Below are 16,316 nucleotides of genomic sequence, written 5' to 3'. Positions count from 1 at the left end.
AGAAACATAAATACCAGCTTGTTTTTTTTTATCTCAAAGTGCGTAAGACACTTTTCTATTTTTCCTAATTCTGACTTGGTTTTGCGGTTTAATACTTGTGTAAATGTTTTCACGAGTCGAGAGTCAAGTAGCAGCTTGTGAGGAAATATCGGAATAAAAGTTGTGTAATTCAGCCGACGGTTAAACAGAATTTAACAAAATACAAATGTCGTACGTATTTGTGAGACGACTGTAAATGAGACGTGTTTTGGGCCCGTGTTGGCGAACAGTCTGGTCTCAGTGGCAACGGTTATGGAATGTTACGGGATGTCATCATTTCCAATCAGGAAGTAACCACAAAACCACAAATTGTCAAACTGGGAAAACACTGGTTAAATGTTACGCAAAATCATACGTATAATTATGTGAACTGTATTTAGTGAAACGACTCTAAAGTCTCATAGGTACTTTAAATATAAATACTATTGTTTTTGATTCCTGTTACTGATTTGGTTTTATTGTGTAATTAACCAGAAATATTTCGGACCTACTGTGTGTCACTTATGGTTTGATATTTTCTTGTTTTTAAAAAAAGTTTTTCTTTTCTCAGCACATTTTCCTTCTGGTCCCTGGTCTGAAACATTGTGAGTGTTCAGGAGGGAACGTGAGCGCCCCCTGGTGTGTTCAGGAGAGTGCAGGGTTCCCACGGTCATGGAAATCCTGGAAAAGTCATGGAAATTGAAGATATCATTTTCCAGGCCTTGAAAAGTCATGGAATTTTGTAATTTCAATGAAAGTTTTGGAAAAGTCTGAATTTTAGTATCTCTTTCACACAACTACAGCGTTCTGTTAAATCAGCAGTGTTGGGAAGGCGACTTTTAAAATGTTTCCCCTACAGATTACAGATTACACACACCAGAATGTAGTTTGTAACGTAATCCATTAAATTACTTAAAGTGAGTAAAGTAATCTGAATACTTTGGATTACTTGATTTGCTGTAGAGAAGCAAAGACGAGGATATTGTAACATAAGATGTTTTGTCTGATAAAAGAAAATAGTTCAGTCCTGTTAAATCCTGGTTTAGTCATGGTTTAGACTCAATTTAAACCTGGTTTAGATCTAGTTTAGACCTGGTTTTAGTCCTGGTTTAGACCTGGTTTTTGTCCTGGTTTTGTCCTGGTTTAGACCTGGTTTAGATCTAGTTTAGACCTGGTTTTAGTCCTGGTTTAAACCTGGTTTTAGTCCTGGTTTAGTCCTGGTTTTGTGCTGGTTTAGTCCTGGTTTAGACCTGGTTTTAGTCCTGGTTTAGACCTGGTTTAGATCTAGTTTAGACCTGGTTTTAGTCCTGGTTTAGTCCTGGTTTTAGTCCTGGTTTAGTCCTGGTTTTGTGCTGGTTTAGTCCTGGTTTAGACCTGGTTTTAGTCCTGGTTTAGACCTAGTTTAGACCTGGTTTTAGTCCTGGTTTAGTCCTGGTTTAGACCTGGTTTAGATCTAGTTTAGACCTGGTTTTAATCCTAGTTTAGACCTAGTTTAGACCTGGTTTTAGTCCTGGTTTAGACCTGGTTTAGTTTCCGGCAATGAGTGGAATTACTGATTAAAAAATAAAAATAAAAAAAAAGGGGGTGGGGGGATATAGCCCAAAATGTAACTGTAAAAACTGTAACTGAATACAGTTACTCATAATTTGTAATCTGATTACTTAACGCTGGTACATGTAATCTGTTACTCCCCAACACTGTAAATCAGACATGTCAAACTCGGGTCCGGGGGCCAAATTTGGTCCGTAATATCCTCCTGAGGCCCGGCTCATTCATTTGTGTCCTTTATATTGGACACTGAGTTCACCAGTTTATGTTTTAAGTGTTTTGGAACAGACTCTTCATGGGGGGAATAGATTCATCTGCCTAAACAAGTCTGAGGGATTATAGACACTATCATGTCCAGGATTAAAAAAAAAAAACTCACTGGGTGTTAGTTTGTGACGATATTAAAAGGAAGTGTAAAAACCTTTTGATTCATCTTTAGAAGCTTGTCAGAGATGTTGGTCATCGAAAAAAGTTGTTTTTGTGAGGTTTTTAATTTCACGTGGATTTAACACCAAAACATCCCCTGCGTCCTTTACAGAGAACATGTTATAAAATTATAAATCAAAACTCAATGAACAAAATCTAAATGCTAAGGTGTTCATTTACCTCCAAATAGACAGAAAATCATAAAAAAAAAAAAATACTATTGCAATACTTTTTCTTCAGGTCCCAGGAGGATATAATTATATTTAGTCCGTCAGCTACAGACAGACTATAGAAACATTTTTTATTTAAAATGTTATTACTTTATATTTTGCTTATTCTGGATTCAGTGTTTTTAGCAAAACTATTATTAAACATTTATTTTAATAAGAAAAGATTTAACATTACATATCTCGAAAGAAGAGGAAACATGCAGATGTTGTTGAAATTTTTCAATAAATATTTAGTTTGGCCAACGACTTAGTCCCAGTGTTTAATTTTGGCCTCTGTGAATTTGAGTTTGACACTTCTTTGTTAAATTCTCATTAGGATATTCAGATTATTTCTGAATATTTGCGTCTTTTGTTCAAAAGAGACGACAATAAATGCACTGACAGGATTTTGAATGTTGAACTATAATCCCAAACCATAAGGTGAGTGGAAAAAGTTCACATTTCATATTTAGCCCTAAAAGTCTGATCAATTCTACACATGTAGGTGCCAGAAAGTCATGGAAAATTTACTTTAGGTCCTGAAAAAGTCATGGAAAAGTTCTGAAATTTTGTCAGGGAAAAAAAGTGGGAACCCTGATGAGAGAACATGAGCGCCCCCTGGTGTGAGTTTGTGTTTGTGTTCAGGGGAGTACATGAGCGCCCCCTGGTGTGAGTTTGTGTTTGTGTTCAGGGGAGTACATGAGCGCCCCCTGGTGTGAGTTTGTGTTTGTGTTCAGGGGAGTACATGAGCGCCCCCTGGTGTGAGTTTGTGTTTGTGTTCAGGGGAGTACATGAGCGCCCCCTGGTGTGAGTTTGTGTTTGTGTTCAGGGGAGTACATGAGCGCCCCCTGGTGTGAGTTTGTGTTTGTGTTCAGGGGAGTACATGAGCGCCCCCTGGTGTGAGTTTGTGTTTGTGTTCAGGGGAGTACATGAGCGCCCCCTGGTGTGAGTTTGTGTTTGTGTTCAGGGGAGTACATGAGCGCCCCCTGGTGTGAGTTTGTGTTTGTGTTCAGGGGAGTACATGAGCGCCCCCTGGTGTGAGTTTGTGTTTGTGTTCAGGGGAGTACATGAGCGCCCCCTGGTGTGAGTTTGTGTTTGTGTTCAGGGGAGTACATGAGCGCCCCCTGGTGTGAGTTTGTGTTTGTGTTCAGGGGAGTACATGAGCGCCCCCTGGTGTGAGTTTGTGTTTGTGTTCAGGGGAGTACATGAGTGCCCACGGGCAGTGCCACCTGTGTGATGCCACCTGTCAGCAGTGCTCCGGCCCCGAGAGGGAGGACTGCATCCACTGCCCCCCCACCAGGTCAGGACATCGCCGCACCCGTCCATACAACTGTTGTCATAGTAACTGATCATTTAAAAGTGATTATAATATCTTATGAATGGTAAAGTCCTCAAAACTGTCGCCTATAACTGGAACCTATGAATTATAAAATATAGACAATAAACAGTATTATTGAAACTAATTGATGCCACAGACACAATAACCCAGAGCAGATTTAAACCACTAAAACTATTTTAAATCTACAATATTGTTTAAAAAAATAAAACAAAAAACATGAGCTTTTAATTTCACACCTGTAATGAGTCATACAAGTTACTCAATCAACCTTTTATGGCTTAAATCTGATCATAAAGCCAAAAACTAACCATACATTTCTCAGTAATGCAAAGAAAATGTACACACTTTAAATACTGAGCCCCAACAGAAAAGTTTCAGCTTTCACATATTGAACGAAAGGTAGAAAAAGTGATTATTGTGACAGACTGAGTCTGGTCTGAACTGCTGGTCACTCGTGCTGCTGCAGGAGCTCAGCCAGATGTGTTCTGTTTGAGTTTTTGAACTATACCATATAAAATACAGTGAGTAAAATACACATCTCCAACTTTGAACTATGGAGCCACAGCTGCCCTGGGGCTGACAGGCACTGGCCTTTGTAACTCTACACGAGAATCACTGTTTTGAAAGAAATCCCCAAACCAACAAATGTTTCTCCTTCTCATAATTTTTTTGTCACATTAATCTTATGTCTTAAAGTCATTATTCAACCCCAGAGACGTGGTTGTTGTCGGGTGAAAGGGCTCCACTTTCTGAAGCTGCTCTGAAAAGATCATTTCACTTTTGTTTATTGATACTGACAGAGAAGTCTTGTGTGTCAGTTTTGTTTTGTTTCATGTGGACAGTTTCAGTAATTACAGAAATATGAATCATAAACCAGATCAACAAATCTGTGATCTGACAGTTCCACAACAAACTCCACCTGAGACTCTCACCTCTTTTCTTAATTTTAAACCATTAAAGATTCCATGATGTTGTGCGTCACGTGAGTCTATTAAACTCACCCCAAACACTGTAGAGGATCCTTTGAGCTGTCCCCAACAGGAAACACCTTTTATTTGATTTAAATTGACTCCAGAGTTTTTCAACTCAAACATATTGCAAGAATTCATCTTTGTGGTTAGAAGGTTAGAAGGTTGTCACAAATCTCTTAAAAATCTTGACAAATCCACATCTTTGCAGGTTTTTTGATGAAGGGCACTGTGTCATCCGCTGCCCAAAGGGGCGCTACACCCTGGACAAACAGTGTTACCCCTGTCACCACACCTGCCACGAGTGCACGGACGCTGGGCCCGACAACTGCACCAGCTGTGACAAAGGTACGACACACAACTGCACCTACAACAGCTCAGGGAGTCTTGACCTAGTCAGGCTGGCGCCACCTAGTGCCTCCGCTCAATTCACCTGGAAGCCTGAGGGCCAAGAAAAAAATTGTCTGAGGGCCGCATTTGGTCCACGGGCCATAGTTTGGACATGCCTGCACTAGACGGTTCGCAAAACCCCTGAAGTGCGAGTCCGAGCACCAGCCAATCAGCGAAGAGTCATACATTCTGTGTTGGCGACGATTCCCGAGATCGAGGATTTAAACCCAGAACAAAGAGAATGTTTGGTGAATTTTAACAAGAGGAAAGACGTTATTGTCCTTCTTCCTACAGGATTTGGGAAAAGCTTAATATACCATTTAGTCCCATTAGCAGCGCATTACATACGTCACGACCAAATAGCAGCGATTAGTTAAATAAAAAAGTACCTGCCTACTGTCGAGTGAACAAATCCTAATGCTGCGAGGTCAGACGGTTTCCATGAAGTAAAAACGACTGATGAATCAAACTAGTCCTGACCAAGATGAGGTTCAGCTTCTGTTTCTACTAAAGGACACAGTGACTCAGTGGAATATGAGTGTTCTTTCTGTGACAGAGGGGTGTTCTGCTGATGGTGAGTCTGTTCTGTGTTTCTATCACGTTGGAGATGATTCATGTTAAACTTTTCAGAGATTATACGTCTGCAGGTCGTACACACAGACACACGTTCATATGAATGGACATATATTCTAACCTCTTAGTGTTTTGGCGGTGAATTACTTTGAGAACTACATCAGTGTATCAGTGTTTTCAGGCGTCCACACGGTGCCGGATCAGATCTGTACTCAGATGAATTCGTGGGAGCTGGAGGCACCAGATCGTTCCGTCTCTGGTGCCGTTTTCAGTCGGATTAGTGTGACTGAACACTGCATCTACAACGAAAATGACTTGAATACAAACTAGTGTGGATGGGGCCTAAGAAATGAGGTCCTATGTCCAAAATTCTGGACTCTCCCTTTAAGTCTGGACACTGTGCTGGACACTCCATGTTTTTAATTTTACTATCTTGTTCTTTTTTCCTGAGGTTGTTTTGGCAGAACTTGGACTTGTGTTTTGTATCTTTTATCTCTTTGGCTGTTCAGTTTTTACCTTTGTACCACTTAAAGCTCTTCACTGGACTTGCACGACTTGAATTGCAATAAATAACTGGAAAAATTAGGCTGTTCTAAAACCTTTGACCGGTTTTGTATGTTTAAAGAAATACTGTGGAATATTCCTGGCCAAGCAACAACCTCTGAGCCTTTAAGTCGTCGGCCTTTTCCACCTGTTTTTCGAGAAGTCTGAAAGCACAAATTGATCTGGTTCTAAAAAAGGGCCGGAGCGCCGCAGAGATGCTTCGACGACGCGTGTTTACCAGGATCTGAAGTGCAGACAGGAGCACTCACTCAATTAGTCCTGCTCAGACTCGTTAGGATGTGAGAGTTTTAATTAGAGTCTGTCTGGTTTAATGAGACATGATGCAATAAGACGACACGAATGAAAAACAACCTGGTCTCACCTCCCACAGACAGACGAGGAGAAAGGCAGAGGAACCGAACGCTCTTCACAGGTTTGACATTAACGGTGCACTGAAGTCACTTTTTTGGGTTCGTTACCTTCTCGTAAAGAGTAAAAAGTAAAAAAGTAACGCCGCCAAGCCAAGTTACACGTCAGATCTGCGGAGAGCTGACCCTGCTTGTGTTTTTTTAAAGCAATAAAAACACCTGTAATTAAATAAATCCAAGATAAATAAGTTTAACGCTACTGGGGAATGTTTCAGGCAAATCTGTAAAGCAGGAGTGTCAAACTCAAAATCACAGAGGCCAAAATTAAAAACTGGGATTAAGCCGTCGGCCAAACTAAATATTTATTGAAAAATTCCAACAACATCTGCATGTTTTCTCTTCTTTCAAGATGTGATGTTAAACCTTTTCTCATTAAAATAAATGTTTAATAATAGTTTTGCTTAAACATTGAATCTGGAACAAGCAAAATATAAAATAATAACAACATTTTAAATAAATAATTTCTTTTTAATTTTATATATGTATATCTTTTTTCACAAGCCAGTAACCAGTCAAAAATAACAACTTGCCTCAATGAAAATCCAATCGTTCAACTGTGAACAGTCAAAAATCATAAAGAAAACATTCATCCAAGCTCAGTTTGCTCGACTGATTTACTCTGATGCACACGATAGTCCAAGGAAGAAACAAATATATTTGGCATCTCTTCTTAGATACAAGTTTTATTTTATTATTTATTTATTTATTTATTTGGTCATCGGTCACAGGTATATTTTGACATTAATTCACAAACATTCATATTTAACATACACAGACAGAAAAGGTGCAGGCTGAAGCTTAAGCTTATTATGCCTTTACTCTTTATTCCTTTGTCAGAGCTTCATCTTGACATCAGTTCATCTTCATAAATACAGCAGGAGGAAACAAACTAATCAGTAACAGAACAACAAAGTTCTACAGCACAAACTAAGTCTCATATTTCATGTTTCTGTCCGGAGTTAAACATTTAAACTTCTTTATGAAGTGAAAGAAAGTGGTGCACAATTTTAGGTTTTCTGTACAGTTTGTTCCACAGCTCCGCCCCTTTAACAGATTTTACAAAATTTCATTAATGTTTGTTCTGATTTTCTTTTTAATAAACACGGTCGTGCCTCTGAGCTCATATTGGCTCTTTCGGATTTTGAACATGTTCTGTAACGACTTTGACAGGAGATTGTTGTTTACTTTGAACATGATTTTCAGAGTATAAAGGTAAAGACTAAATCATAAAATTTCAGCGTTTGAAGGTTTATAAATAATGCATTGGTTGGTTCGTTATAAGTTGATAATGTGATGCTCTTATTGCCTTTTTTTGCAAGACTGACTTTGTATTCGTCTTATATGTATTGCCCCAAATCTCAATACCGTAGGTTATGTAGGTCATTACCAGCGAGTTATATTTAATAAAAAGACTGTTTTTATCTAGGGTATATCTATATTTATATATAATTGCGGTCACTTTGGATAATTCATCAAAGTAGTAGTATTAGTAGTCGTAGTATTAGCGGTGCAGGAGCCATACTGGAGCGGCTGTATATGATATGAGCTCAAAGGACACATATTGTTGTTATTGCTGTTGTGGAATATCTCTTAACACTTTCTTTGGTGTCTGTCCCTGCACTTCCCTCAGACGTCCATGGGGTGGCGCGGTTCCTGTTCGAGGGTCAGTGTCGTCTGTCGTGTCCGGAGGGTCACTTCCACTCCCCGCGCAGTCGCTGTGAGCTGTGCCCCGACCACTGCGCCTCCTGCTCCTCCGCTCTGCTCTGTCAGCACTGTGAGCCCGGCTACAGGCTGAAGGGGGCGCTGTGCGTGCCGCTGCAGTGCGCCAAAGGTCAGTCCACGCCGCAGTGACGTGTAAATACAGTCTAAAGTCCACAGTACAGTACAGTATCTCGGGAAATGAGATACCCGGGTCGTAATAAACAAAAGGATTTTTCCCCAGCGAATGGTATAAACTGCAAAAAAACAAACAAAAAAACAACTCAAATGTCAGACTTAACTGCATTTTTTCACCACACCACATTAAAATGGGACTAAACAGAATTAAACCTGAAATAGAACAGATTATAATCGCAACTAAACCAGGGTTCCCAGAGCTTTAACCTGCAGACAGAGACACATCCAAGTTTGTTTCAGTCTCATGTGAAGCTCAAAACCTCCAGAATTCTCTCCCTGAAACGTCGCCTAGAACAAAAAACTGCAACCTATGAATTGTAAAATATAGACAATAAACAATAATACTGTATCTAATTGGGGCCACAGAGCAGATTTAAAGCACTAAAACTATTCTAAATGTACAATATTATCAAAAAAACCTGCAAGCTGCAACAAATAAACAGCAGAATGAGTCTGTAATGAGTCGTACAAGTTACTCAATCAACTTTTTACCGCTTAAATCTCATCATACAGCCAAAAACTAGTGCAAAGAAAACTAAACAAAACAATGGAAATGTCAGATTTTGCTGCAATTTTCTCACACTTACAACATCAAAATGGGACTAAACAGAATTAAACCTGATCTAGAACTGATTATAATCACGACTAAACCAGGGTTTCCAGAGCTTTAACCTGCAGACAGAGACACATCCAAGTTTGTCTCAGTCTCAGTTTATGTTCAGCCATCGTGTGAAAACTCAAAACCTCCAGAATTCTCTCCCTGAAACGTCGTCTTGAACAGGAAACTGTAAAATATAGAAAATAAACAATAATACTGAAACTAATTGATGCCACAGAGCAGATTTAAAGCACTAAAACTATTCTAAATGTACAATATTGTTAAAAAACTAAACAAAACTGCAAGCTACAAAAAAGCTGCAACAAATAAACAGCAAAATGAAACACTTGAGTATTTAGTTTACATCTATAATGAGTCTTACAAGTTAATCATTCAACTTTTTACGGCTTAAATCTCAATTTACAGCCAAAAAGTAATGCAAAGGAAACAAAACAAAACAATGGAAATGTCAGATTTTGCTGCAATTTTCTCACACTTACGACATCAAAATGGGACTAAACAGAATTAAACCTGCAGACAGAGACACATCCAAGTTTCTCAGTTTATGTTCAGAACTCATGTGAAGCTCAAAACCTCCAGAATTCTCTCCCTGAAACGTCACCTAGAACAAAAAACTGTAAAATATAGACAATAAACAGTAATACTGAAACTAATTGATGGCACAGAGCAGATTTAAAGCACTAAAACTATTTTAAATGTACAATATTGTTAAAAAAAACAACAACCTGCAAGCTGCAAAAAAGCTGCAACAAATAAACAGCAGAATGAAACACTTGAGTATTTAGTTTACATCTATAATGAGTCTTACAAGTTAATCATTCAACTTTTTACAGCTTAAATCTCATTTGAAATGTCAGATTTTGCAGCATTTTTTCTCACACTTAGACACTTACGACATTCAAAATGGGACTAAACAGAATTAAACCTGATCTAAAACAGATTATAATCACGACTAAACCAGGGTTTCCAGAGCTTTAACCTGCAGACAGAGACACATCCAAGTTTGTCTCAGTCTCAGTTTATGTTCAGGCGTCGTGTGAAAACTCAAAACCTCCAGAACTCTCTAACTGAGAGAACAAAAAACTGCAACCTATGAACTGTAAAATATAGACAATAAACAATAATACTGTATCTAATTGAGATTTAAAGCACTAAAACTATTCTAAATCTACAATATTGCTAAAAACAAACTGCAAGATACAAAAAAGCTGCAACAAATAAACAGCAGAATGAGTCTGTAATGTGTCCTTTCAACTTTTTACCGCTTAAATCTCATCATACAGCCAAAAACTAGTGCAAAGGAAACTAAACAAAACAATGGAAATGTCAGATTTTGCTGCAATTTTCTCACACTTACGACATCAAAATGGGACTAAACAGAATTAAACCTGATCTAGAACTGATTATAATCACGACTAAACCAGGGTTTCCAGAGCTTTAACCTGCAGACAGAGACACATCCAAGTTTGTCTCAGTCTCAGTTTATGTTCAGCCGTCGTGTGAAAACTCAAAACCTCCAGAATTCTCTCCCTGAAACGTCGTCTTAGAACAAAAAACTGTAAAGTATAGAAAATAAACAATAATACTGAAACTAATTGATGCCACAGAGCAGATTTAAAGCATTAAACTATTCTAAATGTACAATATTGTTTAAAAAAAACAAACAAACCATGAGCTGTAATAAATAAACAGCAGAATGAAACACTTTAGTATTTCGTTTACATCTGTAATGAGTCGTACAACTTGAACTTTTTACAGCTTAAATCTCATCAATCAGCTGAAAACTAAGCATACATTTCCTAGAAGTCCAAAGAAAAAGAAAAAAACAACAACAAAACAACTCAAATGTCAGACTAAGATGCATTTTTTCTCACATTTACACGCGGAACATCAAAATGGGACTAAACAGAATTAAACCTGAACTGGAACAGATTATAATCACAACACAGACACGTCCAAGTTTGTCTCAGTCTCGGTTTATGGACAGGCGTCATGTGCAGAGGCGGCGCTACCATTAGGCAAAAGTAGGCGACCACTTAGGGCCCCCAAACCTGGAGGGGCCCCCAAACAATTATCGTTGGAATTTGCAATTGGAAAGTCATGGAAAAGTTTTGTCTGTAAAAAATAGTGGAAACCCTTTATCTGTGTGTCTGTATATGATTTTGCTGAATTTTATATGAAGCACTTTGGTGAGCTGAAGTTGTTTTTAAATGTGTTTTTTAAAGGCCCGGTCAAGCAGAAGTAAACAGCAAGGCCAAAAATTTAGGTTAATGCATCTGATATAAAAATATATTGAACAGATACATATGTTCTCTAGTTTATGAAACTGTTGACCTTTTTTCTGTACCATTTTTGGTTCTAAAGTTCCAGACGTTTTAAACAGACCATGTATGAAACATGGAACAAAAATTATTTCCCAAATTTCAAAGACCTGCAAATCATGTAAATAAATGGATGTATTTCATCATATCTTGTGTTATTTGATCTTTGAACTGTTGATGAAGGTACAGTATTAAAAAAAAAGTATTTAAAATGATAAAAATGTTCTTGGAAGGACTGACATATTTGATAGAAATAGTTTCCTTTCATTTTGAAGTAATATTAAAGTATTCGAAAGAAAAAAACTGACAAATTATACAAAATCCTGCACCTTCTACTTGTTTGTACAATTTTCCCTCCGTTACTTTTCCCTCCGTTACCATGACCTTTCTTAATAAAAAATCTCATGAGTCAAAAAGTAAGAGGTTTTTCAACCTAATCTTGTACCATATGGTAGAAAACCATATGAAGCAAATACTGTTTACAAATACAAATCACTGTTTGTATTTATTGCCCAAAAAGTGCTGCATATTTCATTCCCTCCGTTGCCGACATGAGTTTTTTTAATTTTTTGTCAACAACTTGAAAGAATATCACAGGTTTAACTTGACCCTGTTGGAGTGTAACTCTTTCCTACATTCTGATACTTTACTTATTTCAATAGTCCCTCTAGTTTCTGAATAAGAGACATTTGAATGTCAAAAATCTGCCCGTTTCCCTCCGTTACCACTTGACCGACCCATAAATAAACTTGACTTGACTCGGACTTGCTATGGAAATGTAGACGAGGATCTAAGCCGGGTCCAGAGCAGGTTTAAAGGTCTGATCTGAACTCTTTTCTCTTGTCCAGGTGAGGTGACAGACGCCCGGGGAGAGGTGTGTGTCCCCTGTGACGAAGGCTGTAAACAGTGTAAACACAGTGAGTAAAACACACACAGTAGAGCTGAGTATCAGTGAGAAGTTGCCAATATGATACATACCTCGATACAGTGCACTTTCAATTCAATATGATCTATTTCAAATCGATTTGATATGGTTACAAAAAAATAAAGGTTAAATTGTGGCTGTGATACTGAAAGTCTTCATTAACTCACTTCTTGTGCAAAGTTCTTATGAAACACAAACATTTTAATCATCAAAACAGTGAAAATATCAAATGTGTCAAATAAACGAGTTTCCTTCCTTTAAACAAGCAACAAAACTGTAGCTGTGACAAAATACTTTAGTAAAATATACCAAAAAAATACTCTTGGTGATACATCGATACAGCAGCCCACGACAGAGGTGGGACTTGCAAGTCGTATTTTTAGGACTTGAGACTTGACTTGATAAAATGGACTAAGACTTGAGACCTGTGACTTGGGAAGCACTTTTAAATCTTAATTCTTTCTATTCTGATTGTAATGACTCACAGTAAGATCTTGTCAAGACATTTAAAAAGGAAAAATTAACTAAATTAATTTCTACAACTCTATAAATACTCTTATATAAATATACCGTGACAATTTAGTTTAAAATTCATATAAATTGCAAAAATCTAAACTATATTTGATACTTTGGTTTAAAGACTTGAAAAGACTTGAAGCTCAAATCAGACGACTTGGACTTGACTTGGACTTATGGACCAGTGACTCGAGACTGGACTTGGACTTACCTGTATTTGACTTGGGACTTGACTCGGACTTGAGGTCAAAGACTTGAGACTTACTTGAGATTTACAAAACAAAGACTTGTTCCCACCTCTTGCCCACGATATCGATACTGTATCATCACATTAAACGATACGATATATTGATATTTTGATATTTTTTGCACGACCCTCGCTACAGTTTTGTTGCTTATTTAGAGGAAGGAAACTCGTTTATTTGACACATTTGACATTTTCACTGTTTTGATGATTAAAATGTTTGTGTTTCATATGAACTTTGCACAAGAAGTGGTTTAACAAAGACATGATTTAACCTTTATTTTTTATTGAACCATATTGAATCGATTTGAAATGTATCGTATTGAATCGAAAGTGCACTGTATCGATGTTTGTATCGTATCGGCAGCTTCTCAATGATATCGAACCCTGGCACTGGCCTTTATAACTCTATAGGAGTGTCGCTGTTTTTTGAAAGAAATCTCCAAACCAACAAATGTTTGTCCTTCTCATTATTTGGGGAATCGGCTCCACAAACTTTTCTCTCTACTTTCTGAAGCTGATGTGAAAAGATAATTTCACTTTTTTTTATTTAAAGACAGACGTCTTTACATTTTGTGTCAGGTTTTGTTTCATGTGGATAGTTCCAGTAATTACAGAAATATGAACCATAAACCAGGTCAACAAATCTGTGATCTGACAGATTCACACAAACTCCACCTGAGACTCTCACCTGTTTCTCAATTTAAAACCATTAAACATTTGTGACGTCACCTGAGTCTATTAAACTCACCCCAAACACTGGAGAGCACAAGGTCCCCAAACCCCCAACCCCGGACCACAGACCCCCCCTCCCCCACACGCATCTCTAAACCAGGACTAAAACCAGGACTAAACCAGAACTAAACCGGGATTTAACCAAGACTAAACCAGGACTAAACCAGAACTAAAACAGAATAAAACCAGCACTAAACCAGGACTGAAACATAATTAAACAAGGACTATACTAGGACTACACCAGGTCTAAACCAGATCTAAAACAGGACTAAACCAAGACTAAAACCGGGACTAAAACCAGGACTAAACCAGGACTAAAATCAGGACTAAACTAGGTCTAAAACCAGGATTAATCTAGGATTAAACCAGGTCTAAAACAGGACTAAAACCAGGTCTAAACCAGGACTAAACCAGCTCTAAATCAAGACTAAACAAGATCTAAACCAGATGTAAACCAGGACTAATCTAGGATTAAACCAGGTCTAAAACAGGACTAAACCAGGTCTAAATCAGGACTAAACAAGATCTAGACCAGATCTAAACCAGGACTAATCTAGATTTAAACCAGGTCTAAAACAGGACTAAAACAAGGACTAAACCAGGACTAAACCAGGTCTAAACCAGGACTAAACCAGGTCTAAACCAGGTCTAAACCAGGAATAAATCAGGACTAAACTAGATCTAAACCAGGACTAAACCAGGTCTAAACCAGGACTAAACCAGGTCTAAATCAGGACTAAACAAGATCTAAACCAGATCTAAACCAGGACTAATCTAGGATTAAACCAGGTCTAAAACAGGACTAAAACAAGGACTAAACCAGGACTAAACCAGGTCTAAACCAGGACTAAACCAGGTCTAAACCAGGTCTAAACCAGGACTAAACCAGGACTAAACCAGGTCTAAACCAGGACTAAACCAGGAATAAATCAGGACTAAACTAGGTCTAAACCAGGACTTAACCAGGACTAAACCAGGACTAAACCATGCTGCTCCGCCGCAGCCCCAGTCCTTGAGATATTGTTGTTCATAAACCCGTGGAGGCTCTGTGGAGTTACAGAGCTTGAGGAGCACTGAGGCGGAGGATCCTTTGAGCTGCCCCCAACAGAACAGACCTGTTTTAGATTTGTTTTAGATTTGTTTTAGATTTGTTTTAGATTTGTTTTAGATTTGTTTTAGAGCGACTCCAGCCCCGGGCCAACTCCTCTGCGCTCACCTCTGGAGTCGCTCTAAAACAAATCTAAAACAAATCTAAAACAATCTAAAACAAATCTAAAACACATCTAAAACAAATCTAAAAAATCTAAAAACATCTAAAACACAATCTAAAACAATCTAAAACACATCTAAAACAAAAAAAAACAATCTAAACAAATCTAAACAAATCTAAAACAAATCTAAAAACAATCTAAAACAAATCTAAAAAATCTAAAACACATCTAAAACACATCTAAAACACATCTGAAACAAATCTAAAACACATCTAAAACAAATCTAAAACACATCTAAAACAAATCTAAAACAATCTAAAACACATCTAAAACAATCTAAAACAAATCTAAAACACATCTAAAACACATCTAAAACAAATCTAAAACACATCTAAAACAAATCTAAAACACATCTAAAACACATCTGAAACAAATCTAAAACACATCTAAAAACAATCTAAAACAAATCTAAAACACATCTAAAACACATCTAAAACACATCTAAAACAAATCTAAAACACATCTAAAACACATCTAAAACAATCTAAAAAACAAATCTAAAACACATCTAAAACACATCTGAAACAAATCTAAAACACATCTAAAACACATCTAAAACACATCTAAAACACATCTAAAACACATCTAAAACACATCTAAAACAATCTAAAACAATCTAAAACAAATCTAAAACACATCTAAAACAAATCTAAAAAATCTAAAAACATCTAAAACAAATCTAAAAACACATCTAAAACACATCTAAAACAAATCTAAAACACATCTAAAACAAATCTAAAACAAATCTAAAACACATCTAAAACACATCTAAAACACATCTAAAACACATCTAAAACAAATCTAAAACACATCTAAAACAAATCTAAAACAAATCTAAAACACATCTAAAACACATCTAAAACAAATCTAAAACAAATCTAAAACACATCTAAAACACATCTAAAACAATCTAAAACAATCTAAAAACATCTAAAACAAATCTAAAACACATCTAAAACATATCTAAAACACATCTGAAACAAATCTAAAACACATCTAAAACACATCTAAAACACATCTAAAACAAATCTAAAACACATCTAAAACAAATCTAAAACAAATCTAAAACAATCTAAAACACATCTAAAACACATCTAAAACAAATCTAAAACACATCTAAAACACATCTAAAACAAATCTAAAACACATCTAAAACACATCTGAAACAAATCTAAAACACATCTAAAACAAATCTAAAACACATCTAAAACATATCTAAAACACATCTGAAACAAATCTAAAACACATCTAAAACACATCTAAAACAAATCTAAAACACATCTAAAACAAATCTAAAACACATCTAAAACACATCTAAAAACACATCTAAAACAAATCTAAAAACAC

General features: G+C 36.9%; 1 protein-coding gene across 1 annotated transcript in view; it reads left to right on the top strand.

Annotated features, from left to right (window-relative positions):
• The first annotated feature begins 2,808 nt into the window (after positions 1 to 2,808).
• Positions 2,809 to 16,316, top strand: part of LOC129411333 (proprotein convertase subtilisin/kexin type 5-like) — a 36,917-nt gene continuing 23,409 nt past the window's right edge. The window contains exons 1-10 of the mRNA XM_055161970.1: positions 2,809 to 2,824; positions 2,893 to 2,916; positions 2,985 to 3,008; positions 3,077 to 3,100; positions 3,169 to 3,192; positions 3,261 to 3,284; positions 3,399 to 3,501; positions 4,720 to 4,856; positions 8,073 to 8,273; positions 12,127 to 12,195. Of these exons, the coding sequence (XP_055017945.1) occupies positions 2,809 to 2,824; positions 2,893 to 2,916; positions 2,985 to 3,008; positions 3,077 to 3,100; positions 3,169 to 3,192; positions 3,261 to 3,284; positions 3,399 to 3,501; positions 4,720 to 4,856; positions 8,073 to 8,273; positions 12,127 to 12,195 (646 nt within the window). The remainder of the gene's footprint in view (positions 2,825 to 2,892; positions 2,917 to 2,984; positions 3,009 to 3,076; positions 3,101 to 3,168; positions 3,193 to 3,260; positions 3,285 to 3,398; positions 3,502 to 4,719; positions 4,857 to 8,072; positions 8,274 to 12,126; positions 12,196 to 16,316) is intronic.

The sequence above is a fragment of the Boleophthalmus pectinirostris genome, unplaced genomic scaffold, assembly GCF_026225935.1.
Source record: "Boleophthalmus pectinirostris isolate CB_2022bp ecotype Guang Dong unplaced genomic scaffold, ASM2622593v1 HiC_scaffold_4, whole genome shotgun sequence".
In the NCBI taxonomy this organism is placed as follows: Eukaryota; Metazoa; Chordata; class Actinopteri; order Gobiiformes; family Gobiidae; genus Boleophthalmus; species Boleophthalmus pectinirostris.
The sequence above is the reverse complement of the archived record's forward strand: the minus strand, read 5'-3'. Positions and strand labels throughout refer to the sequence as shown.